The 26,911-nt window shown below is 35.8% G+C and overlaps 2 protein-coding genes across 6 annotated transcripts; one reads left to right on the plus strand and one right to left on the minus strand.

Annotated features, from left to right (window-relative positions):
* Positions 1-1,766: 1,766 nt before the first annotated feature.
* On the minus strand, positions 1,767-25,272 carry LOC106670617. 2 transcript variants are annotated; one of them, XM_014401111.2, is made up of 14 exons: positions 24,795-25,269; positions 22,078-22,201; positions 17,508-17,581; positions 9,217-12,982; positions 8,979-9,165; positions 8,658-8,893; positions 8,301-8,603; positions 8,135-8,241; positions 7,918-8,078; positions 7,733-7,844; positions 2,377-2,556; positions 2,224-2,322; positions 1,998-2,141; positions 1,767-1,918 (listed from the first exon to the last, which is right to left on the minus strand). In XM_014401111.2, the coding sequence occupies exons 1-14, from the start codon at positions 24,945-24,947 to the stop codon at positions 1,838-1,840; spliced, it is 5,727 nt and encodes a 1,908-aa protein (XP_014256597.1). In that variant the 5' UTR covers positions 24,948-25,269; the 3' UTR covers positions 1,767-1,837. The 2 variants fall into 2 exon arrangements, 1 of the variants encoding a protein (XP_014256597.1); XR_001341100.2 differs by lacking the exons at positions 1,767-1,918; positions 1,998-2,141; positions 7,733-7,844 and having other exon boundaries at positions 2,257-2,322; positions 24,795-25,272.
* LOC106670618 (gamma-glutamylcyclotransferase-like) lies at positions 18,104-22,060 on the plus strand. 4 transcript variants are annotated; one of them, XM_014401116.2, is made up of 3 exons: positions 18,165-18,240; positions 18,453-18,514; positions 21,441-22,060. In XM_014401116.2, exon 3 carries the CDS (start codon positions 21,459-21,461, stop codon positions 21,987-21,989), a length of 531 nt encoding a protein of 176 aa, XP_014256602.1. In that variant the 5' UTR covers positions 18,165-18,240; positions 18,453-18,514; positions 21,441-21,458; the 3' UTR covers positions 21,990-22,060. The 4 variants fall into 4 exon arrangements, with proteins under 4 accessions (XP_014256599.1, XP_014256602.1, XP_014256600.1 ...); XM_014401113.2 differs by lacking the exon at positions 18,453-18,514 and having other exon boundaries at positions 18,104-18,240; XM_014401114.2 differs by lacking the exons at positions 18,165-18,240; positions 18,453-18,514 and adding an exon at positions 19,532-19,633.
* Positions 25,273-26,911: the final 1,639 nt, after the last annotated feature.

Below are 26,911 nucleotides of genomic sequence, written 5' to 3' on the forward strand. Positions count from 1 at the left end.
CCCCAAGGGGGAGTACTATCGCCACTCTTAAGTTTGTTGGTGGTTGATGACCTGATGGTCGAACTAAATAGCCCTATTTCCAAATAGTAACAATACAGGGTAAATATAATAAAACATTCATCTCAAATGCAGAGTGCTCTCAAATTAATTAAAATATGGTGGGAGAATATGAGTCTGGGTGTCAACCTGAATAAAACCACACTAATACCTTTCACAAAGAGAGGGAATCTTAACCTAAAAGCACTCTCTTTAAAAAATAAAAATATAATATTCTCCAGGTAAACGAAGTATCTAGGAATAGCACTATTTCAAAGGCTTACTTGATTTTGATTTCTTAAAGTTAAGAGTCTTCCATCGCTACCAAGATACTGGAGGTTACTCAAGAAGGCATGGATCAGGTCGCCATCGTGTCTCATCTCAATGAGATGATCCTTTTATTTTTACGAATGTTCTATTGAGATTCATTCGCAACGATTTCAACAAGTTAGAAATATTGTCAGTTTACGCACTGTAAGGCAAAGACTTTCAGAAGTTGAATTACGTGCGAATTCTACCACTGATTCAGAATTTCTGTCAAAGCACAGAACAGCTCGGTTAAGTTTCGCAAGAAATCACATTAAATGGTCTGAAATAAATATATAGACAAAACATATAGTTCAAAGATTTTGTAAAAATTGGGGCATACATCGAAAAATACACTACTGGCTATTTTACAACAACGGTTAGACGTCTGGCAACATATGGAGGCCAAGTATGGTCGCTAAAACCCTTTAAAAAACACAGGATCAAATAAAGAAATTACAAGATTAGCTGGTCTTAACATAGCACAGGATACTTTCCCTTTTTCCAAGAAGGAAGGAACTGGGATTGCTACCGTTGTACACATCCAGAGAAGGCATACAAAAGTGCAAGCAGATTTTTCAGAAAAAATTAAATAAGGCTCGACTTAAAAGTAAGTCATCAAAAAAAGACTAAAATAAATCTGATGGCTACAACAATATCAGATTAAATAAAATTTTTAAAAAATTTGACACATCCCTCTAGATAAAACTAAGAGATAGCAGGAAGGGTAAAAACCCTGAAACTAATAAAGGGGGCTCTAGGATGGTGTACAAATGAATCTAAAGTGGAACGTGGATTGGTGGCAGGCGATAAAGGCTCAAATTTGAGCTCATCTCAACCAGGAAACCAAAAATCCACCTCTCTCTCAGCAAAAAATTAAGAAAAAAATAGAAAAACAACCAATCTTTCCATGAGTAAAGAGAAACTTCGAGATTTAAAGTAGGGTTTCAAAGTTTGGAAATTTTAGAAATAAAAAAGGATCACTTCCACAATAAATCTTTGAGGTCGAAGAAATGGAAAATGGTCACCTGAGTCCCCGAGGCAAAAATATCTGGACATGGTTATTGATTAGAGCATAGCTTAGATTTGAGATAACCAATTTTGCTTTAAAAAGCTTGAGTACAAAAATAAATTCTCGCTTGCTGGGACCGAGTCGCAGGTCTAAACTAAGACCACGATGTGCGAAGTTGTACGATCAAAAATTACCCATTCATCAAACAACAACCAAGAACAAATATTTAGAGTGATTGAATCAGAAATAAAATTATTCTGATTGATGGTTTTAATTGTCTGATGATCGTGTGATTGTTTAAGGGGTCTCTGTCATGTTTGTTTTCAAAACTTCTCGTTAAATTGTGTCACCAACTAATTACATAAAAAACTAGACTTGAACGATAATAAGTATAAAAAAATAATTGTCCAAGTAATATAAAAAGTTTATTTTTCCATTTCTTTATTCAAAAAATTTTCCATGGCAGGGCATCTTAAAACATTTTCAATGACAGTAAGTGCATTTGGGGTGGCACTTAACTCCGTTGACCCCGCATTGGCATCCTCCGCTCGTATCTCCTTTCCCCTGAGAAATCAGAAGATATTCAATAATCAATTTTTATTAAGCCATTTTTTATAAACAATCATTCAATCTTTTTTATTACGTTTGGCCCCCATCTCGGCCCTCTCGTGATCCAGCATATTTCAGTCTTGCACATGGAACACCTCAGCCAATCACAGCCCCACTTCTTCATGAGGACGACCTGACATGTCGGGCAGTTCATCGCTTCGCCACGATCCACCATTTCCTGAAAATCGGTTCGAATCTTTCTTGTAACTAACAATTTATACGTAACGCAAGGATTCGGCCAATGTTTCCAAATCGATCACCTGAAGCATTTCTTTCGTCCGTTTCGATTCGACGTTGGTCTCGGAATCGAGGTTGACTTGTTCCTGGTACTGCTTGCAGTCGAGGCCTTCGTGCACGGCCTGCAAATAGTACGGTTAGTGTTCGTCTTTCCTTCGGCAAGTTCGTTGGCAAACCTGGCATGTGACGCAGTTGATGTGAGTGCACACGGGACACTTGAACACGTTGACGTTATCCTCGTAGATGCACCAACCCTTGCAATCTGGAGTCTTGCAGTGGAATGTGTTACCGATCTTGGTTTCCGCCAACGCTATGGACTTGGCCAAGTGCCCTTCATATACTCGGGGTGTAACCAGCTGGAAATTTCATCATAAAACCATCAAATTCCAGAAATGTAAATGTTATTGTTAACAAAAAGCTGTCAGGAAAACCTGAACTGTTCATACTACCATAGAACACACTAAAATGAATAAGAATCATTCGACACAGCGATCCAAAAATCACATGTGAGATTTAAAAGGAAAAAAATTACAGAAAGCAAGATGGAGCTCAGAACTTTAATTGGTCACTCGGCAGGACACTTACACACTCGATGGAAATTTGAGAAAGATCAGCACACCAACACGGTATGTGTAGATTTCAAAGTGGCCAAGGAAACCACAACCCACCAGGTGACAACTGTGGTTTAGATTTTGGGTTTTTGAAAGCAATCGTGGAAGAAACACATGCGTTGCACTAGAATCAAGTAATAAAATCCCTCGACTATTTATGCTTTTTATACTCATCAGTGTACTCTAAATAGAAACAAGTGGTCCAATAGTCCTTAAAGGGCGCAGTATAATTTAGACTCGTGAAATCATCATCAATCAATCAATAAATCAACATGTAAGTAATTCAAAAACTCTTCTGACAAATTTCAATCACTATAGTGACAACATTCTATTTCCTTCCCTTGAAAAATTAATACAACTATAATTGGTTTAGGTAGAACGATTTTTGTCCGTGTAAACATGGCCCTCGTTAATAGAAGAAACTTTTTAATTATGAGATTATTGAGAACTTCGTTTTTATTCTAATATAACCATGCGGCAGTATACGCACCTACATAAGTGAAAATGTATACTTCTTTCACAAGTCTGCACTTTCTTTTTGACAAAATTTTATGTCAAAAGTCATGTCCTTTTAGCTTATAGCAATTATTCGAAGAAAGAGGAAACTCTATTCCCAATTAGATTCATATTACAATTAATTAAGGTTTTTAGTTGAGATAAAAAAGTCAATGGCACGAGCGGGATTCGAACCCACGATCTTCGGGTTGATACGCCGCTGCTCTACCACTTGAGCTATCGTGACCTCGATCCACTCGGACACCAACTTCCAATCTCAACCGCACCTTTTGAATTTTCCCTCCTTTTTGCCATTTTTCAATCAAGGCGTATCAAGCCGAAGATCGTGGGTTCGAATCTCGCTCGTGCCATTGACTCAACTAAAACATTTATCTCAACTAAAAACCTTAATTAATTGTAATATATTAATTGGTCAAGCGGACCACGAAATTAATGAATTTAAAGATTCATATTGTTGTCGAACAGTGCAGATCAAGCTATTATTTCGTTTATGTTTTTCCTCTTCCATTAACTAACCCTAACTTAATAAGGAAAGTGCACCAATACCGGTTTAACTCCACACACTTTTAATTTTCTTTCTAGAATATCCACATTTACAAAGAAAAGACGCAAGCACAAAGCAGTATAATGGAAGAAAATCAAGTTTATTTCTCAACTTGTTTTTGGTAAGGGAAAATGCGTCAAGTTCAATTAAAAATCTTTAAACTTTAAACCTGAGATGCGATATCCCAATTTCCCAAGTTTAGAGATTTTGTCACGATGATAGGGGAGCATAAAAATCAATAATTGACCAAGCTGGATAGGTCACACAGTGTCTCTGCTATTATATAGAAAATCTACCAGACCTTGACCTACCGGAAAACCTAGAGAAAGATCATTGTATAAGATAGAGTTCATGATAAAATCTGCTATTGGTCAGTATTAACCGTGGTTTTGTAAGGATGAAAAGTCAATCTCCATCGATAACGACAAAGTAATATGCATTAAAGGGATAGTTTAGATTAAAAACTTAAGGTAATCTTCAATTTTTTTTAAATGGTAGTAATTATTAGCACAGGCAGTCAATATGGTCATTTGATCGCTGAACATATTCTAAAAAATAATATAATGTCTCAGCTGAATCCGGCAGATCTTATTAAGAAATTAATAAAATAATAACAAAATTTATGCATAACATTAATATGAAAAAAGAAATCAGTTGAAGTTTTTAAAAAAAAAAAAAAGAGGTATCCAAAATATTTTTATATAATAATTAAAATTAAAAAATTTATTATTGGGTTGTCCGGAAAATAATGCAGGATTTTAAGTTTTCATTAAAAAAAATCTATATAAAATATTCTGTTTACGTTTACAGGATTACTCANGGAATTAATAAGTTACCAACACGTTGGGAGAAATGTATTGAGAGTATGGGAAATTATTTTGATTAAAGAACATTGCTTTAAAGTAACTAGTTTCTTTTTTTTGTTTAATACCAAAATCCTGCATTATTTTCCGGACAACCCAATATTTGGCTTTCATTGTAGATCGAACGGTTTAATACGTTTGAACTAAAAACTTCGGACAAGCATACTTCGTACTAATACAACTAAATGCAATTTTGAAATTGTGGCTTATTTTATTATTCGAGTATTTTTATAACATTTATTATTTGAAGGAATTAACAAACAAAAATAAATTATATCAATTTCAAGCCTGAGCAGCGCTCTTACGGCTCGCGCCAGCACTGGTTTAATACACATTGAGCTCGGAAGATGGAATCTTTTGACTTCCCTCTTTTGATGAAGACCAAAGCCCTCGCGTTGATCAAATCTTCTCCATTTAGAATTAAAATTTGAAATAAGTCCAGAAACATGAGTGACACTTAAATATGTGTAAAGTGTGTCGTGATTAGTGACCGTTAATCGATATTTATTTAGAAAACGTGATGCGGTCTGGTGTGATGTAGGTTTCAGAAAAACATTTTCTTTATCGTGCCACGTTTCGATCTTTATTGAGATCATCTTCAGGGCCTGGGTAAAACAAACATTGTTTACATATAACAATTACATTTTGGATGTGGAAAAGTGAATTTATACAATGCAAAATATATTTTTTATATATATTCAATCAAAGTATTTCTACTCACTCAAAGGGTTTGTCTTCTGTGTAATTGTGCCATTCTTGCGTGTCGTGTCGAGAGTGCCAGTGAGATTTTGCTATTTTGTGTTTATATACGTTGGATTTTCAAGGGGTGGGGAAGGATGTCGGTATAGAAAAGACATTTTTGTATAAGGCGTCGGCTTCTTTGAGGTGAAAAGAGCGGACATAGGGAAAAAATGTGTTGGTAATGGTTCGGTCAGATTATCCTTTCAAGATTATATAGAAAAGGATAAAATAGGAAAACGAAAGCTAAATTGTTGGGAATTAGACTGTGTGAAAAATATTTGATGTGTGGAATGTAATGTGATGATATAGGTATGTTATCTGTATTGAATTTGATTAATGATATTGGCGTAGCTGCGACTGAGTTTACATGTATCTGTTCTGTAATTGATGCTGTGTTTATCTCTGTTGATATAAACCATTTCTAAGAAATTACGTTTATGTTTGTTTTGTTCTGTGTGTAATACTTTTGGATTTTTGAAGTCGAAATTGTGTTGGTGTTCAAAATGGTGGGTAGCGAGTGCTGTAGGATTTTGCTTGGGTTTTTTGCAATCATAGATATGTTGCTTTACTCTCTTGTCCAGATATTGGGATGTAAGACCGATGTAAGTTGCCGGACAGTTTAAACAGTTGATCTTGTAGATTACGTCAGATTTATTTGTTATTGGTGTGGGATCTTTAATTTTGGAAAAAAGTGTTTGAATTGTTTTATAATTTTTGAAAGCTATTTTGAAGTTGAAACGTTGGCACGATAAAGAAAATGTTTTTCTGAAACCTACATCACACCAGACCGCATCTCACGATGTCTAAATAAATATGTGTAAAGTGTTTTTTTTCCTTTCATCCGAAGTTGCTTTGGTTTTTTAAATCGGTTAATCGGTAACAGATTGCTGCCGAAAAAATTTAGGCAAATAATGGCGTTTCATGTACTAGATTCTACCCTTAAATACCGTTAACAGGACTTTTTGGGGTCTGGCTTCACTTGCGGGTTTGTTGAATTAATCAATCGCGTTTCAGCATTGCGCCATCTTCAGTGAGGAACTGGGACGATATTGGGAAGACCCAATAAGTGGCTCGCATACCAACAACCACTATCAACTTTAAGTATTTGTGTAAACTGTGTTAAAACTGTGACAAATCGTGAATTATGAACAATTAATACAACTAAAACTTTTCATTAAAAAAAATTATGATAATCGTTTTAATTGATTTTCGTCAAAAATTAATGATGGTTTTAAACAGATTTCATAAGCAACCATCGTACATCTTCCTTAACAGCAAAATTTCAAATTACAGCTGAAATTTTAATCAGTTAAATGTAGTAGGTAGGTACCATCGAATGTTAAGAATCGCTACCAAAAAATAATTATACCATTATACCAGTTTGTATCCCCAATTGCAGTGTTCGAAAATTTTCTTTTTTCAAACTTTGTCAAAAAAATGTTGAAAATAAGAACTAAAACTCTGGTGTTCTTTAATGTAACTTTAATGTAGATTACGTCAAAAGGTTTTTCCAGCTGAAAGTCTAAAACTCATAGTTAAAGAATTTTGAATTGATTATAAAATTTTAAAAGTCAAAATAAGAGACAAAAGTGGTAATATGTGATAATGGGTGTCCGTCACAAATTGATGATGATTTTTAAGGGATTAGCAAGATACATTCGAACAAAATTCATTGACTGCAAAAAATTTAACCAGAGTTCAAATTAACTTAATGATGAGGAAGAAACAACACCTGTTACATAAATAATAAAATAGAATTTAAAGACCAAAGCGAAATTGTTTAATTGGTAGTATATTGGTTGTAATAGCAACAAAAAAATTGAGGCAAATAATGGCGTTTTATGCACTAGTTTTAGCACCTAATCATAGTTTAGAGAATGTTTTAAATTAAAATTTATCTTCAATGGGATTTAAACTATTATAAAAACGTTTTTCCTGTTAAAAGTCTAAAAATCATCGTTAATGAATTATGTATAATTGAATCCTATCAATTATTAGCTAGTGAAAATCGATTTCAAATGTGCTGATAGATTTAAATGGATTTGAATCTCACGAGACAATTAGCTATAAAATTTTGAACCGGATTCAAACTTTAATTGGAGAATGTCGACTTTCAATTGCCCGCTGTACTGTGGCAAGAGATGAAAACACAGTAACAAAGAGTTTATAATCGTAAAAACAATTAGTGAGGCAAACAACTCTGAAAAGTTAGTTGATTATGTAGGATTTGTGGAACAGGCACACAACACCAACTTACTGCTTTAATTTCCCTTTCTAAAAGAGTGCTATCGCATGTATAAATATCGTCTCGGTAAGGACATTTCACCTCGGCTTCTTCGCTATATTCCACTGTGTGTGCCAAACAACCCCTTATAAAAGGCCAATGTTCGTTTATGTAATGACATTTGAGGGAGGGAATAGGTTGAAAGAATTTTGATTTACCGGCAGAAAACGTGAAGGCACTCCCTGAGGATGACACCGTCGTTCGGTTCGTAGCGCACCAAACAAATGGGACATTCAAATTCTTCCATACTGATTATGAGATCGTCTTTCTCGAGGTCCATTAACTTTTGGTAATTTTCTCGTTTTTCTTCTTCGGTAACCTGTAATTTTTTTATGGTAATTTAAGAATGTTGATATATCGTCAAAACGAGCCTACTTTATACTCGACGGGAACCTTGTACTCGGTCGGTTTCTCTGTGTTACAAGCTGCGCACTTAACCCTTGTAGGCCTGTTTATTAGAGTACACTGTCTGCATTTCCACCCTAAAAAGTAAACATTAAAACACGAAGTGCTTGTTCTATATATTTCCTTGTTACCTTACCCAGAGCCAGAGTTCCGAAGGGAAATTCTTTGGTTTCATCCTGAACGACAGGAGTGTCCGGTTCTTCGATTTCGACATCAGGATCTTCGACTTCTTCTATAATCTCTTCCTCAGTTTCCTCTTCCAGAATCTGTTCTGCAAGATTCTGTATAGGGATCACCTTTTCTAAAAGAGGCTCTTTGCTGGTCGTTGCTTGTAATTCGATTTTGCCTCCCTCAGATTTCTTCTCACGATCTTCTGCGTACGAAATTTCAGCACTACCCTCTACGCCGCTAGCATCGTTCGTCGTCTGCACGTTCGCATCTTAAAATTTGCGGACCGGTTATATTTTATTTTAACAACGTAACATCGACTCACCTGGGACTACGAGATACAAAAATAGCGGTACTTGTGGCTTGTCGACACCCATAGATTCGAGAGTCGCAGAATTGTCGCTGGCGAGATTTTTCCCTAAAATCCATCGCTGCACGTTGCTCGGCAGATCGTACTCGACTTCGACCTGCTTCTTCAGCTCAGCTAATGTCATCTTGGGAGATATTTTTAATGGAAAAGGACCTCTATGGTTGTGTTTATCCTCTATATATAATTCAACCCTTTAAAATTAAAAAACAAAAAGACAATACAAAACTATTATCTATAATTAACTTAAATTAATTAAAAACAAGGTTTTGAACCAACGGTATGAGTTTAACGGGCAGCTCTGGTTTCTGTCTTGTAACGGAGCAACTGACTTTCATTTGGGCCAGTTCTTTGGCGAGAATGGCAGCAAGTTCCAGTTGGCCATTCGCTATGGCTCCTTCCAGTCTTTTTAACAGCCTGTTAACTGCCATCGTGTTCATGTTGCTCGCTTCATTTCCGAGTCCAGCTGGAAAAAGAAACGTTATCGTTTATGCCAAAATTAATATAATCAAATTACCTCTGAAATTTGCGAGTCCTTGTGGCCTAGTTAGCTGCTCTGATAATTTTTCGACTTCTTGATTTTTGTTTTCAGCCTGTTCTTGACCGCCCGGGTCATCGTCGACATTGACATAAAGTGGTGGCATGGCGTTGTGAGCCTTGACCGCCTCTATATTGGCGAAATCCCTCGGTCGTAATAATTCGAACGTTCCTGTACCAATTTTCTTCGCCTGTTTTTTGGTCACGGAGGTATACAAAACGCCATCTTTGATTTGGTACTCTTCTATTGTCATTGGTACGATTATTTGAGAGCCCGATGAAGGTTTGACTTTTGGCACGATCTGTCGGACCATGGCACTAGTCTGGGCAGACGAAGACACTTTTTCTGACGGCTTTTTCAATTTTATTTCTTCTACTATTGTTTCACTCTCTATTAAGTATGCTTCTGCAACGTCACTGTTGTCACGGTGTAAATGTTTTTCTTCCTTCTTCGACGATTCTTTCTTAATCTCCGGTCTTTTTGGAAGCGAGTGCTTCATCTCCTTTAACATTTCCTTCAGCATCCTCCTGCTCTCTTCAATGTCTTTGGACACTATTCTTGGTGTCTCAGGCGTCTGAGTAACTTTAATGTTTGTCGTTTTTGTCGAGGAAGGATTTTCTTTCGAAGAGCTTGGAACATCGACCGCATTCAAACTGCGAGATTCGTTATTACGATTTGTATTTTTAGTAGGTTCATCAACAAACCTGTTCTCCGTCGTAGCGACAGAAATATTTTCATTTTTACTTTTGACGTTTTCTTCAAACAACGTTAAATTGTTTCTTGATGTTCCCGGGACGGAGTTTATGCAACTTGTAATTTTCGAATACTCTTCACAGTTCATTAAGTTGTCTTTTGAACAACTGGGAACGGCATTGAAATCATTAGTAACTTTGTTATCTTCAGATTTCACTGTTGCCTCAACTGCTCCAGGAGTAACGCCTAACTTAGATGTTTCCGGAAATACTTCTCTCCGTTCACCAGCAGAATTGTTTGTAATTTTCGTCGTATTAATGTTTTTAAAGTTTGCAAAATTTGACAAAGCTCGAACATTGGCCGTTAAATCTTTCGACGCACTCTGAATTGCGGTAATGTCACTTGTGTTTTTGTTTTTATCCCCTTCAACTAAACTCATTTTTAAGGTTGCGTCTGATTTTACAAGAACTTCATTTTTTATATTGGAAGTTGACGGTTCGTTTAACGTTTTGTTAGAAATTTTCGGGACACTTCTTAGGTTTGGTGAACTTGGCCTTATAATGTCCTTTTTACCCTGGTTCTCGCTTATACTGTTTAAAATCTGTCTACATTCCTCAATGTTTTGTGCGACGTCATGTTTCCTTGGTTCTTTTTCAACGTTTATATTAACAGTAATATTTCTTTTATTGTCGCTCGATTCGGAAAATTTGTTGGTTTCCTCCAATATCGGTATCCTGGTTTGGAGGTTGTTAGGTGTGGAATATTTATCGAAAAAGGCCAACCTTGCGAGGCGAACCTCTTCTGCTTGTTTGTCGATTTGGTTTGTACTGGTTGCCCCATCAGGATCCAGAACGACGTTCGTCTTCTCGTCCCTTTTTTTATCCATCATCATTGCAATATTTATTCCTTTTGAAATATTCTCGACTAATTTGGTAGTTTGATCGATGATTTCGTTGCTTAAGTCTCTCGAAGTAGATGGACCTTTCAAACCTGAACTTTTTTTATTCTCTTTGGGGTTCATAACGGGAGGCTGCGACTCCGAAGGTTTCGACTTTTCTTTGAAATCACAGGGACTCGGCCTCCACAGGTCGCATGCCCCGCACGTTATTTTCCACCTGCAATTTTCTAAAGTGCAGCGAGGGCAGATCCAGACGAGCTGCCCCCCGAAAACTTTCAGCTCGGGCTTCGACGTCGTGGATTCGTAAGTGCTGCTGCTTGCGATAGAAGACGAAGGACTGGATGACTTAGCGGAACTCTCGGACACTTCGGGGATCATGGATATGGGAGGAGATTGATGACGGTACATCCTGTTTACTTCGTACATCGTTTGCGCTTTTGAATTCCTTTCCGCGTCGTATTCGTCCAATTCCTCGATAGTTACTTTAGCTATTTTATTTTCGGGTTCCGGAATAGAACTAGCCGTGTCCACGATTCTAACTTCCGCTTCATCCAGAACTACCCGATGAATAGGTGTCTTATTTGTAGGATGTGTCAGATTCTCGTTTAAACTTACTCTCTCGATCTCGCTTCTATCTGGGTAAAAAGTTTTATTGAGTTCGGCTAGGAAGGTTTGTTCCCTGGCTTTGTTGTTTTTAACTATTTCTGCAGCTTCTCTGTCTAGTTCACTGATATTTGTAAGTATTGAAATCTGGGATTTTCTTTTCTCTTCCGGCTTATCGATTTTACTGAATATATTGATGAACTTGTTCTCTCCAGAAGTAAATTTTCTGGGGAAACCGCTTTCTAGGAATTTACTATCGTGGGCATCTTTCTTTGCAGGCTTTTTCTTGTCCAGCCTCCATATGACCGACTCCTGTTTGTGAGGAGTGTTTCTTTTGTACCAAGGCCTCGGGGAGACCGGAGAGGAAGGACTAAATTTCGGTTCCGACATCGGTCTGTCTACTTTGTTCTGTTTCAGGACGCCTCTTTCCAATCTCAACGTGTCGGTGGATATCACTTCGCAGGTTTCGGTCTTGTTAGTGTTACTAGCACTGTCTTCCTGTTCCTGATTAGAATTGTTTATATCGAAAGGCGTTTTCTGTATGATTTTTGAAATATCTTCTTTTTCTTTTTTAGGATTCACGTTCGGAGGCGGCGGTGCAGGACGTTTTTTCCTAGTCAAGCTCAAAGTCCTTTCCTCTCTACCTGCGGGAGGCGGTGGTGCTTTCCTTTTCCCTTTCACATGACAAGCTTTGATGTATTTGGCCGCCTCGGGCTCGCTTAGTGCTCTCCTATGATGTCTCAAAGGGTTGTTCTCTTTGTTTTGGGCGTCAGGAAGACTGTTTTCGCTTTGGGTCAAAGGCGGGGGCGGCGCTTTCCGTTTTTTCTTCCTAATAGAAGAGCTTTTGCTTTCCGAATCTGAAGGGGGTCCGTCCCTAATCTCGTTTATCCTATCCACACTCCTAGGCAGAGTACCACTTGCATAGAGTTTGTATTTCTCCCTGAGAGATATTTTATTATCGAAGCGCCTTAACTCATCTCTTTCCTTTATTCTATTCTTGTACGTGTTCGTATCCGGCCCGAGGGCGATTCTGATTTCCGGTTGGTTAGCGGCTCCGAAAGGCTTGTAATAAGAAGGCGGTACGAAGGCAAAACTGGTAACTGTCGCCGTGCTAAAAAGCGTATCAATACTTCCGCAAATCGAACCGTTTTTTCTCGCGAGGATCGGCGAACCCGGAAGAGGAGGTGAGTCGAAGTCGTCGGAATCGAGGGATTTGTCTTTCTTGAACCACTTGAAAATGGAAAAAATCCCGCTTGACCTATCTCTCCGTGAACTGGCACTCTTAGATGAATTTATCGAACTTGTCCTTTCAAGATGATCGTCCGACCTCCTAAATTCCCTGTTCATCGTTCTCCCAAATATCTTCCCATCTCGATCCTTCTCTAATGCCTTGGTGTGCAGATTCAGTTTGCTGCCTCCTACACCACCACTAGGCCTTGGTAACGTCTCAAAGCCTCTTGTGAACTTACTCGACTCCCTTGTCTTCCGTGTAACGATTGGTGATGAACCCTCGCTTAAATATCTCTCCGACGCAAATAATGTCCTTGCAATCTGAAAACAAGCATCTGTCAGGTATACAGTTTTCGTAGTCAGATTTCGTTATAGTCATTAAATTAAAAAAAGAAAATTTGTGTGAGAAAAATTAGCACTTTTAACATCCTCAAGTATGCCATATATTTTACTAATAAACTGAATCGTTAACGATACAATAACTTACGAAAATACAGTTTTTCACTTAATTACCTATAAATTATCTTTGTTCCAAATTTAGTTTGAATATGTCCAAAAAAGTACTATATAGTAATACATAAATTTCATAAATATATTTATGAATTGCTATATACAACTAGTTTTTCTGAGTTGTTGCAATTCTTTAAACAGCTGCCAAAGGCTTTATTCGAAGGTTGAATGGAATTTGGCACACAATAATTTTCTATTTACGATCAACGTGGACGGGAAGCATTCACAATTGTTTCTCCGCTGAAAAAAAGATGCCAGCAATGACACTTTTTTTCATGTATACTGACTTCACCGATCTTATGCTCACCGATGCTTGGTTGACCCGTTTTGATTGACAAGGGTTAATAATTCTTCTCTTTCTGTCACTCTCTCACTCCCTCAATCTCTCTCTATCTATCTATCTATATCTCTCTCTCACTCACTCTCTCCTTTCCCTCAATCTCTTTTTCTCTCTCACTCTCCCTCTCTCCCTCCCACTTTATTTCTTTCTCTCCTCCCCTCTCTCGCTCTCTCTCACTCTCTCTCTCTTTTTTCTCTCTCCCCTCCCTCTCTCTATCTCTCTCTCATCACTTTTTGGGTATCTCTGCCTCTATCTCTCTCCCCTCCCCCTCTCTATCTCTCTCTCTCTATCCCACTCTCTCCTCTCTCTCTTTTTCTCTCTCCCCTCCCTCTCTCTCTCTCTCTCTCATCACTTTTTCGGTATCTCTGCCTCTATCTCTCTCCCCTCTTTTTCTCTCCCTCTCACTCATTCCCAATCGCTCTATCTATCTATCTATCTCTCACTCACTCTCTCCTTTCCCTAAATCTCTTTGTTTTCTCTTTTACTCNCTCTCTCTCTCTCTCTCTCTCTCTCTCTCTCTCTCTCTCTCTCTCCCTCCCTGCCTTCCTACCTTCCCCCAACTAATGTTCTATTTGTGTTTTTTCCACTTCTTGGATCTTTTTTCACCTTAGAATTATAAGAACGTTCGACGTACAGATGTTTGGATTAGGGAGGGAGCACTTATTCTATTCTATCACACACAATCGTATGATCTATTTATTTTTCAAGATACAAGGTGACTCATGACGGTGGCTGAATTATTATTCCCCCTGTGGAAGAAGAAAACGTAATAGCACATTTCGGGTTTCATATGGCGTTGTCAACGAGTGGCTTGTAAAGTTTGTTAATTTTTTGGTCAAGGACACCTAAAAGACAGGTAATATAAAAGGACACGTTCCAGGGAGAGCCGGTTTCCAATATTATATTTTTGTTTTTTAATGTTTCCGTGGCCGTTGAGCCGTTCTCACAACCCTTTGTGACCTTACTGAACTTAAACTAGGTGAGTTAAGAAGTTCAAAGACAAGAAATGCGAATGAAAATTTATTTTAAACTCTATATAATTTGTCATTTTTCATAACCATGCAAACTCTTCAGAGTGAAAAGTTATGTAACAAACGCAATAACAAAAACTTACTTCAAAGGCAAAAAGTTAATTTTTACAAAATATAATATCATTTTGAAAAAAAAATAAAATAGGTACATAGAAAGTTAAAAAAGAAAAGACATACATGTGGCAAAATTATTGTATTATTTCCTGCCATAGTAAAAACATTGATATTCCAGATATGGAAGAACATGAAATCTGCTTGTAATATGATAATTCGAAGATCTATGAAACAATAATCGCTATTACAGAAAAGGTCAACTTCATTAACATTATTTTTAAGGCAATAAGCAAGGGTTGAAGCTCAGCGGGATTATATTTAGATACATGAAGTCAGAAGATCCCCTAACTCCCATGTGGTAATGGAATTCCCCGCCAACGGATGCCACGATTGCAATTTCCGTCCAGCTATCTTTTTTTTTAAAGAATTATTAACGTAGAATTAAAGACAAACTGGAATGATTTAATATCCAACGGTTATTTTAAACACATTCTCACTGTTTTCAATTATCAGTTTGAATTTTAAAAGCTAGGGTAAACCTTTTTTTAATAAATTATTACGTTGTGCCATTCAAAAAATCTAGTAATAAAGTTAGACCACTTTCATAGTTATATTGATTAACAAATTTATAGATATATGCTTAAATGTTGTTATATTTTTTGTTACGATAGAACTGTGCAACTATTAACTGTAGTAATTAAATTGAAAGAAAAGAATTAATCAGGCTGGATATGTGTGGAATTTAAAATTAAATTTATTGAAAGCAATGAGTATATGATTGGAAGGTTGGAAAAACGCTGGACGCCGCCGATCAAATGTGATCATCTATGATTCTCGCCGTGGGTCGTATGGAGAAACGTGCCCGACGTCGACAACTCCAGACACAACAGGATCAATTTGATTATAAGTCGTGTCGAATGTCAATTTAAAAATTGATCCGTTTTCACTTCCAACTTGTTCAAATTAAAAATTAAGTAAAATTTTTCGTCAATTTTCTCTCGACTCTTGCAGCACATTCCTTGTCGATTAATTTAGATGTCAATTATTATTGAAACCTTTCCCATAGTGTCAATTAAAAAACTGTAAGGTTGGCCCTAGGTTCATTTGATTTATTGGATGTTTGAAAGCTTTTCAGACTGACTTGAATGGAAATGGCGAGTTGAAAGAAAGTAACAGCAGAGTAAATCAACCGCCATGTGCAGTCAGTAAAGGCTGTTTAAGCCAAAAGGCTTTTGAGAATCTGCATCTATATTGAAGTCAGATTGGGGGTTTCTCTTCACAAATCTCAATTTGGTCTGTTTAATTCAGTAGGTTTGAGCGACTGAGTGGTTCCAAGGCCTCAGTCAAACGTATAAATCGACAGACGAAATCATTCTCAAATTCCGACTGCGAAAATTTATGCTACAATTGTTCCAGCGGGTTTATTTTTTAAGGCAACATTAAACTGTTTCTATACTGTGTAAACATCTTCGGTCAGAACGGGTTTGTGAAAGGAGCGATTCATCTTTTGTGAGAACGGTTTAAACCTGATATGACAGTATAAATGTTTACAGCACCCGGGGAATGTTTGTTTGTTCGAAAGGAAACGGAGTTATGACAAATGAAAAAAGGCTTTTCCCTCCTCATAAATATTTCACGGTCTGAGAGCCCTTGCATTGAAATATTTGTAAAAATAAGTTCATATCAGTTATGCTAAAACTAAAAGTCTTGTCAATGGAATTATCGTTGCAGATTACACAAATTTGGAAAAATGATTTTAAAATAATATAAATACCGCCTAAAACATCTCAGATATGTCTACTTAATTGAGGGTTACAATTCCTTGGCTCCGTATAGAGAGCGCGTAGGAATGCCACCCGATATAAGAAGTTTTACTGTGTAATGTACTCCCAGTATAGTTTTTGTCCCTAACATGTGTTGACAATGAATGTATTTATTAGCGTGAATGTGCAGAGGCTGAAGGCCAATAGCGGAATATTGAATACTCCATCGAACCTCAATTAGGTTAGTTAAATTAATTGGGGTAAAGGATGATGGAAGAATATCGAAAAATCAAAAAAGGTGGAATTGCCGGTGGAGTAAAGAAGTGATAGGCTCAACACTATTCACGCATGTACATGTGTTTGAAGATTTGAGCTTATAGAAATCAATAATCATCCACATTTTCAGTATCAAAAGAGCTATTAGACTTTCTTTTGTAATTGAACAGTTTACACATTTTTTTTTAAATTATCACTTGGAGTAATTTGTACACTATTATCTATACAAATACACTGAAATTTGCAAATATACCAGTTTGTTGACTTGCTGTTGCACCACCTTTTTCATCTATCATTTTAAACAATTATTCCAATGTAAAGTCATATTTTCAGACCAGTGAAAATGAGCAAATATTATAGTTCTATATAATTATATGCACAAGAACGATAACAATTATTAATGAATTTTATGTTGTAAAAATTTATAGTCACTAATTTATTGCATTAAAAGCTATAATTATTAGTATTACCAAAGCATTAATTAATTTAACATTATAATAAATCAGTGTTTTTCTTTTTATTTGAACTAATTTAATTTTTTTGACCATTAATGTTAGATGACATTTATCGTTTTTAATATGAAACATAACAAGCTCTGAAATAAAGAGTATATTGTTTAAATTTAAGATTGCAAAATAGATAAGGCCAAGGATTGATTTTTTCTACCTGATTTATAGATATAATTTTACAGTTTTATGGTAAGTCGTAACAGATTAAATTTCCTAGACTTCCACATTGCAAACCAAGATTTTTTTTTATTATTGTATTTAATTATCAAATCTAAATTATATCTCAGTAACAAACAATGTTTATATTGTATTTTTAATCGAGCGTACTTATAAAATTAAAGCGGAAAAATTAAAATCCATTACCTTAGATCTATTTAAAGTCGACACCTGCAGCGAGCTTTTTCTCGTTTCGGACTTGGTCTCGGTGTAGAAAGGCGCTGGGGAAAGACAAAACAAAAACTTATCTTTAAAACTGTGGGAAACGTAACGGTAATGTGACTATGTATTTATTTTGATTGAGTTCAGATGGTGTCTTGGAGTGTTGTCTACAGAAGGCCTCATCTAAAACTGAGTTCTAAATTTAGATTATTCTCTCACTGAGCGCCCCCAACATCCTTTAACACAAATCAACTAAAAATAATCTTTGAAAATTATCATTATAATGAGTTCACGAATGTAGTTGCATGATTATTTGGAGTGAGATTCAATTGCCGGTTCAAAACAACGGTTTTTACAGACGTTCTGTATTGTTTTACAGTTTGAAAATGTATTTTATAAGTTGATACTTAAAAGGGCGGATTTAAAAAAAATTGATTAATCTGTACAACCATTTTTATTACACAATTTTTTTTAAAGAAACCTATCAAAAGCAAAAATTAAAAAAGAAATTTTAAATAATATGAATAGAACAAATGAAACAAACAAATGTATTAAAATATATAGCGTATTGGGGGGGGGGTTTTTCTTTTGAAAAGGAACCCCCCCTCCTACCATGAGAATAGCGAAAACGCTTGATAACAGATAAAGGCAGTTAGCAGTGAGATTTGTAATAGAGATGGCTTATCTTAAACTCAAAATCTTTGTTCTTATGATACTTGTAAGTATATATTTGGTATATCACATTTCCACTGAATTTAGACGGCTAAATATTTCATTTTTAATTATCTGATAAATATTTGTGTAAATCTCGATAACCTAAACTTATACTCGATGTCTGCAGGCCGAATTGTTAGCAACAGTTTGCAAACATTTATTGTGTCCATTTGGCATTTATTTTAAATAATGTTTTATTATAAAATTTTTAATCAGGTCCAGTTTAGCCATTAATGCAAAGAGATTGTAGTCTGATGGAGCAAGCTCAGGATTAAAAGGTTGGTGCGTTAGATAAATGGGTCTATCCTTATCGGAATGTTTTTACATTATATTGAGAAAAGTTTGTGGCTGTCTAGGTAATACGAAACCAATGTTCAATAATCTTGGGCATGTTTTTCCTAATAGAAAATCAAACAGTAATCACTGGATAATTACTTCAAAATTCAAGAAAACTAAAAACAAGGTCATTTTCCCCCAAACTGACTTCCGAACGGTACGGCCGTCAATAGCCCCGTTTTCACGTCCCCTAACTTGTGAAAATGACGATTCACACAAGACTCTGATAAACCTAGTTCATTTTTAAATTTAACGAATGATTTTTCCAACGTGGATCTCAAACCGTATTGTAGAGCTCTAGAGTCCTCTGCACTTTGATATCTGTTGGCTTCTTTTGCCACTTTGAAATTTGTCAAAAAATTCACGAAATATAGTGCATTCAAAAACCCGAACGAATACGGATCGTACAACAGGAGTCTGTCTGTGTGTACAAATTGTTTCAATTTGGTAAAGGAAATAGTACAAACGATTGAACAGAGTGGGAAAAAGTATCAAAAAATTTAAATGTACATCTTTTGCACTATGTGACGAAGAGAGGGAAAGAGAGAGAGAGTTGGAGAGGCGGGAAGAGAAAGAGAGTAGAGATAGAAAGAGAAAATAATAGGTACATTGCGTGAGATGGGGGGAAGAAAGAGATTAGAGATAGATAGGACAGAGCACGAGCATAATGGAGAGAGAGAATGAGGGGGCAGAGAGGATAAAGAGAGTAGAGATAGAGAGTGACAGACAGATAGAGAGAGAGAAGGAGAGAAAGGAAGGAGGGTAAGGAAAGGTTAGAAAGAAATAATGGAATAGATTGTGTGTTTGCGTGCGTGCGTGCGTGCGTGCGTGCGTGCGTGTGCGTGCGCGTGTGTGTGTGTGTGTGTGTGTGCGCGCGCGTGCGTGTGTGTATGTGCGTGCGCGTGTGTGTGTGCGTGCGCGTGTGTGTGTGCGTGCGCGCGTGTGTGTGTGTGTGTGAATGAGAGAGAGAGATAGAGAGTGAGAGAAAGATAAAACTTCAATTATATTGTACAAGTACAATGACACACCCAACCCAACATTTTCGTTATAAGATTTTACAGGTAAGTTTTCCTACGAAAATATTATTTACCCGCTCAATAATGATAAATTAAGATAAAACGTATTTTGAATCTATGTACTTGTCGGCTGTGTTAGATTCTATGTTTTTCTATATGTGCACCATTATATTTCCCGACATTTTGGCTCTCTTTGGACCAACTTCAGGTGTATATACACATTATTATGTGCACTAATTTGTTTGGTAGCGTGCGTGAAGATACAATGGCATATTTTCTAATTCATATACAATATAATGAAATTTATATTAAAAAAAATGACCTTTTTTCTTCCTTCCTCAACTAACAATACACAAAAATTGGTTGAGTAGTAATGACAGTAATAATATCGGTAATTTATGAAATTCTAATCACAAAATTTTATATATTATAACCGACTTACACTAGTCAAGATTTAACTGATTAATTATTCTGAGTGTCACTTTATTTGCCATTGCGGTAAACGGTCTTGCTGATAATATAGATGATCGTATAGTCAGGCCTTTATATGTCGATGATCTTTGCTTTTACTTGTCTGGGAAAAATCTCCAAAACGTAGAAAGGACTTTACAAAACGCCATTGACACATTGTCACGAAAAGCAGATGATGTAGGTTTCAAATTCTCTTTGTCCAAAACGGTATTTGTACACTTTTGTAGACTGAGAAAACATCATGAAACACCTCGGCTTTTCCTTTCTGGCGTTGAAATAAAGGAAGTCGACGTTGTCAAATATTTGGGAGTTTCTTTCGACAAAGCCCTTCGATGGAAACCTCAAATAGCCCAATTGTCTAATTCAGGAAGGAAAATACTAGGCCTGATGAGATTCCTTGCTAATTACAATTGGGGGGCGAATAGAGACATTCTTTTAAGAATATTCAGCATGTACTTAGGAGCAAAGTTTCGATATGGNTACAAGCCTACGGGGAATTTTTAAATTATGGAACAAAATTCACAATTCTAATTAAAAAAAGAAACAGAAATAAATTTTATAAATTTATTAAATTTTATGCAATTTAAAATGGGAATTTTGTATGCATTTGGCCTTCCGAATTAAGAATTTTAAAAAGAAAAATTAAAGCTTGGATGGCAATAGGATAAATAAGATTACGAGTGAATGTTTGGAGTCAGAGCTTTATAGCACTCAGAAGAGATATAGCTAACCTAAGATAGAAGGTTTGGATGTTAGGGCGTGAAATGACCTTAGCCGTTAAAACGCCCTTAAAAATTAATAATAATAATAATAATAACTGATTAATTAATAAATTGATAATGTAAATAATTAATTTTGAAATGTGTCAGACTATCTCTTCATCATTGAAGGTCAAGGATCAATTGAGGTGGCCTCATGAAAGTAACCTAGAGTAACCTTTCATACCTGAATCAATGGTTATCTTCCTAAACATGAAAATTGGATTATTTCCCAATTCATTTTGTATTAATTATTTTCCTTTTACATTACAAATATTACCACCTCTTCAAGGTAACTATTGACTATGTTCCTTAAAATTAAAAAATATCTCTCAATAGAATCTCTATTTATTCCAACTTGATTGATTTTAAGCGCAAATCAATTCAACTTTTGATAGCTATAAAGAATTATTCTAGAGGATCTTTTACCGATAAAAAAATGATTAAATAGTTTGATGGTTAAATATTGACTTAATTAGGGTCTTGTCATTATCCTCAGAATATACTATTCATCAAAATAGAAAGTCAATAGCTCTTAGAAAAACGAAAGAAAATTATTGATTTATAATGAAAATAATATTAGTCTCAATTTAGTGCATAAACGTTTGTTCTGTTTCTTTTAGTTTCAAGTATCCAGTAGCATGAACGTGAGCAAACCAGTATGTGGTCTAGGGAGCACTTTCAAATATTTCGCCTATGGAAGTAACCTTTCTGAGAAAAGGATCCACATCAATAACCCAACGGCTAAGCGAGTATCCTCAGGAATGTTGAACGATTATAGATTGGACTTTAATTATTTCTCCAAAAGATGGGGCGGGAATGCGGCCACGATCGTCCCTGAAAAACTGAGCTCCGTATGGGGAGCGATTTGGGAAATTGACAAGTGCAATGAAGCCGACTTGGACAGACAGGAAGGTGTCGGCAACAATATATACAGGACGTTACAGGTCGATGTCGTAGATTCAGCAGGGAAAACACAGAACTGCAGGACATACATGCTGTGTCAGCTACCTCCGAATGCAAACATTGCCGAACGGCCACCTTCAAAGATTTATTTAGACACAATCATATCTGGTGCTAAAGAAACAGGATTGCCTGAAGATTATATCAAGAAGCTTGAATCCATCCCTCACAACAATTACACAGGCCCTATACGTCACGACATCGATTGAGTTTTAATTAACTGTGCGTATGTACATTACATCAGAGTTTTATAGCCTTAATATATTCTGTTGTTAAATAGTGTTTTGTTTATTTTACCTCTGTGTTGGGGTTGAGGGATTACGCTGGATGAAGGAACAATCAGACCATGCTTTGATTCGCATCTAAAAAGTTGTCGAGAACCCCATGTCCCATCAATTCCTCCATAAGGCAATGGTTCATCCTGCAAACATATTCACATAATTTACAACCATAATACCAATAAATCATTGATTTGTCAAATAAAAGATTACAAGATAATGATATTTCATTGCAAAACAGTTACAATCACAGACTAAATTGTAGTGTCCAGTTGATGTAGGAAGTAAATTATCTTTTCCACAATAGATGTAGTATGGAAAAGATAATTTACCTCCTACCCATCAAATCCATGATAATTTACAAAATTATCTTCTTAGATCTGGTTTTCCACAATTAAACTTTAAAAAATTGGAATTATTAAATTTAATTTAAGCTTAAATTCACTGAAATCAATTGTCATTTCATAAATAATAAAATATTCAATTCTGCGCCGTCAGGGCAAAATTTGGAAAATATATTTTTTCCTGATTTTAACTTAAATAACACCTCTTTCCAGCATTCTCTGGTTTTTACATCTTTTGCAGCAGGTCACCCACCCTCACTCATCATAGAGATAGGTTGCTTATTGAAAGAATGTATTTAAGAGTGAATGAAAGTGGGAATGAGTTTAGATTTAGGAACTGATTTCGGCGGTGACTGAAATGACTTAGCTATCGATAGCTCATGGAGCTCAACCTCAGCAGCTGGACGTACAGACCCAGATCTGACCCCAGACAAATTACAAAAGCTGTTATATCTTGCTTTCTCTCTTTTTTATATCATATTTCAGACAAATAACGACATTAATGAGTTGAACACTGTATTGTTAGATTTTTATGAGTTTGTTTAGGTTATAATTTGTTTGTATGTTTTGAAACAAAGACATCTTTATTTGTGTGCTTTTTTTTCATGGATCTTTGTTTTGTTGACCCTGTGCAACTCCTGAGTACTGGTAGCCATCTGTCAGAGTTATGTCAACAAATACTTTGAATCTATAAGACTGTGTGGATATTTTATAGATAGGATATGGTATAGATTCTGCATTTTACAAAGCAAACTCTAATAACTACTTATTTTTAAAAAGTCAGTATTTTTATAAATAGTAATCCATAAACTTTCCCATTTTGGCAAATATGATTGTTGTTTTTTTCCCATTGTAGACAATTGTTACAAATTATTTTATTTTATTTTATTTATTTATTTATTTTTTTTTTTTTATTGTTGCGTGAATAAACAGCAAAAATAAACACTCAACATATTATGAAATAAACAATAGAATTACGAGTCTATAAAATTTACAAATAATATCCTTGTATATGTAATTTAAAATGGGATTTTTGCATCCATTTGTCCTTCCAAATTAAGAATTTTAAAAGGTTAAATTAAAGCTTTGATTGCAATAAAATAGATTAGTTTATGAGTGAATGTTTGGAGTTAGAGCTTAATAGCACTCAGAGGGGATACAGCTAACTTAAGATAGAAGGTGTGGATGTTAGGGCGTAAAATGAGCTTAGCCGTTAAAACGCCCTTAAAAATTAATAATAATAACCTTGTAAATAAATAACAATTTACAATTAATATAATATTAATTATTTACATGTAGTAACCAAATTTCATAATAAAACAATTAAAATATATTATACGAATGAAAAAAATTTTGAATTTGAATTATTGAAGATGACTGACAAGATTCAATTTAAATGACATGGGTGATCTTGAGTGGATGAAATTTGAAGGCAGATTATTTTCTACAACAGGCTTGAGGAGAATGACGATCCAACTAATTCCTGGCTGCCCTGTTTTTGAAACTTCATACACCATAGTGCCATGAGTGTTTGAGGATGTATGTAGTGAGAAAATTTTAGGCGAATGGTCATATTTATTTGTAAGAATTTTATAGGTTCTCTGCGATCTTCAAGAGTTGTTAAGTTTAGTAATAGTTGCTGTATGATTTTAATTTTTTGGACGTTTTGGTAAAACATTTTTTTGCACAAGTTTTATGTGTCGAACATACATAACATAAATATGTTTAAGTATTTCAGGAGAAGGTGATGAAAATGTGCATTTAACTTGATATGCAAGATAGCTTCCTTTGTTTTTCTCGATGCCCTGTATATGTTTACTCCACTTCTGATATTGTGATCCTCAAGTTCTATAGAAATGATGTAGAAGCCAAAGAACTACCATCGAGTTGATAGGCCAAACGAAGGATTTTTAGTGCCTAAATAGAGAACAAGTTGTTTCTTATGACTGAGGCATCAATAATGTTTATTCTTGCCAAATTTAAAGACAGTTTTTTGTAATTTTTTTTTATTTTACAATTGGCCTAATAATGCGTTTCTTCATTTCTAGTAATGTCATCATGAAAGGTCGTCCGCCATTGTTGCCCTTAGTCAATTTTAAATAAAAACATTGGCTATTCCATTAAAATTTATCGACGGTTATTTTACGATTAAAAGAATTTCAGTGAAATTTAATTTTTTGTTATGAACCAATTATAATTTACGTATAGGTGAATTTTATTGTAGCGTATTTTAATTTAAACGTTGTGGTTTCTATTGGGTTGTACATGTCGCAACGTGTTAGTACACTGCAGTAAGTATAAACGTCACTTTGTTATTGGACACGTCATCTTTTCATTCGAATTTTTAATACAATAGAACATTTATTTATTTGTAGATCGTAGCTTACCGTACCAGTTCAAGACCGACAGCCAAATTTGGTCCAATTTCCAAAAGCCTCCCGATCCATTTGACCTGCCCGCTTTTGGGTAATCCGCTTCCACTCCCTAACCAAAGAACTCTTTCCCCTATGAGAAATTTGGGACGACTTTCCGCCTGCTTCTCCATTTGTTGACCAATTTTAAATTCGGATATCTCTTCAATTTAGAAAAATAGTCAATATTTAAAAGCGTATTTTGAAAAACAAGCTTGTCAAAGAACACTCCCGCACTGCACACCTCGGCTCTCGACTCTTTGACCTTATTCCTATTTTTAGCCACATTTGTTACTATTAATTCTTCCTATGAGATTTCTCGCTTTTTCCGCCTTTCCTCTAATCAAGTTGGCTCTTTGCAGCACCGGCACGGTTTTTAATGTCGAATTTGAATGTTCCTCTGGCGCGAAATTCTGCTAAGAGTGGAACACCTAGCCGTCCACTGGCCGGCAACGTCCCCTCTTTCAGGGACTCGGCGAGGCATTCTGCCAAGTTAATAGTTTTTTTAATTTCTAAATATGATCTTTATACTAAATTTCAACCCCCTGGTAAATCCGATAATTCACTTACATCCAACGTCGAGAACATTCTCATCGCGAAATACAGCATTCCTGATGCCACCCACTGAAACGGACGAGAAAATCTCTCACTTTTTTATTTGCAATCTATATGAATCACCACTGATTTCAGTGTGTAGAACTTTAATAATAACTTTACTGGTTGCCAAAATTAACACGAATCTCATTTGAAGGTTTTACTAGAAGTAGCAACAGGGAGATTTCTTCAAAAGAGAGCAAATATTGATTAACCATATACAATATATATCATCACATACAAACGTTGGATTCTTTTTTTTATTTTATTTATTACAACTGGTCTTACTAGACCAACCATTAATTTTACAATGATATATTTACATATTCTTATAAATCCATTGGTACAATAAGATTTACACTTCACTATTCACAAAATTAATAATTGCATTAGTTCATATGGCGGTTTTGTTCTTCTCAACCTTTTACGTTTCGGTTGTATAGGAGTTTGTCGCTTCTCGTGCTTTCTGAGGCCAGACTGGTGTTTAGAGACAAATTTTCATATTACCGCCGTGACCTCAGGGATCTTAAGGTCCCTATGGAAGTCCTTATTCCTTATCTACTAAGGTGCACTTATCATATTACGTAAGATTTTATTTTGGAGTGTTCGTATAATTTTGGTATTTTGCAGTTTTGGTACAACCCCATAGATAAATGTATAATTCGGGGTGTGTATTAAACTGCGCCCTTTAAGAGTTATGGTATCCCCATGAGTTATGGTTCTATGCTTTAAGCGAACCAAAAAGTCCTAGTTAATCAAAGAACTTGATTGGTAGGCCCGGTTTCGTTGTACGTCCCAAAACACTTTCTCCTGCGGGGAAGTATAGTTTGTATGCCAATCTTCTTAGTTTGCAATGTCCTGTTAAGAATTCTGTTAGGATTCGCAATTTTTCCTGCTTCATTTAATGCATTCTGTTTCCTCTTTCCTTCCAAAATTTGTTAGGAGGTTCTTTGATTATTTGTGTCCAATGAGTGAGTTCCATTGTTCCTTCTTTTTCGTTTTATCCTTCTATCTGAGATGCGCATTGATAGTGTGGATTCCTATGCCACAGGAGGACTCGGGTCCTATTAGCGGTATAGGTTCTTTACCATTCTTCTTACAATGGTATCCGCTTTCTCGTTGCCTTCTATTCCCACATGTCCTGGGACCCAGCAGAGGCCTTCTTTGTTCTGCATGCCTAATTTGTTTAGATTGGTTTTGCAATGCAGCACCATCTTTGAGCTAATGGTGTTGTATAGTACTTACCTCTATACCATAAACCAATCTTTTTTCACGTGCTCTTTCCATCTAAGCTTGGCATCTAGGGTCACTCCCAGATATTTAGCCGTATCGCTGTATGGTATAATAGCTCAATCGATGTTAAGGGACGGAACATGGTATAATTTTTTGTTTGTAAAACTTATACGTACAGATTTATGCTGATTGAAACGCATTATCCGTTTTTTTTGTCCATTCATTTCTTACACGCCTTTTGAAGGGTTTTGGATGAATGGTTGATGCTCGG

The sequence above is a fragment of the Cimex lectularius genome, unplaced genomic scaffold (genome assembly GCF_000648675.2).
Source record: "Cimex lectularius strain Harlan isolate CLEC.00 unplaced genomic scaffold, Clec_2.1 scaffold58, whole genome shotgun sequence".
Classification (NCBI taxonomy): Eukaryota; Metazoa; Arthropoda; class Insecta; order Hemiptera; family Cimicidae; genus Cimex; species Cimex lectularius.

What these genes read in the sequence shown, in the direction of transcription:
- LOC106670618 (XM_014401113.2), top strand. Translation starts at nt 18,199, where the DNA reads ATGGCTTATCTTAAACTCAAAATCTTTGTTCTTATGATACTT. An exon ending in TCTTTGTTCTTATGATACTT is followed by an intron (nt 18,241 to 21,440) that starts GTAAGTATATAT and finishes TGTTTCTTTTAG; the next exon opens with TTTCAAGTATCCAGTAGCAT.
- LOC106670617 (XM_014401111.2), bottom strand. Translation starts at nt 24,947, where the DNA reads ATGGAGAAGCAGGCGGAAAGTCGTCCCAAATTTCTCATAGGGGAAAGA. An exon ending in CCCTCAACCCCAACACAGAG is followed by an intron (nt 17,582 to 22,077) that starts GTAAAATAAACA and finishes GTCTTTCCCCAG; the next exon opens with CGCCTTTCTACACCGAGACC. An exon ending in TAGAAAGGGAAATTAAAGCA is followed by an intron (nt 2,557 to 7,732) that starts GTAAGTTGGTGT and finishes TGAAATTTCCAG; the next exon opens with CTGGTTACACCCCGAGTATA.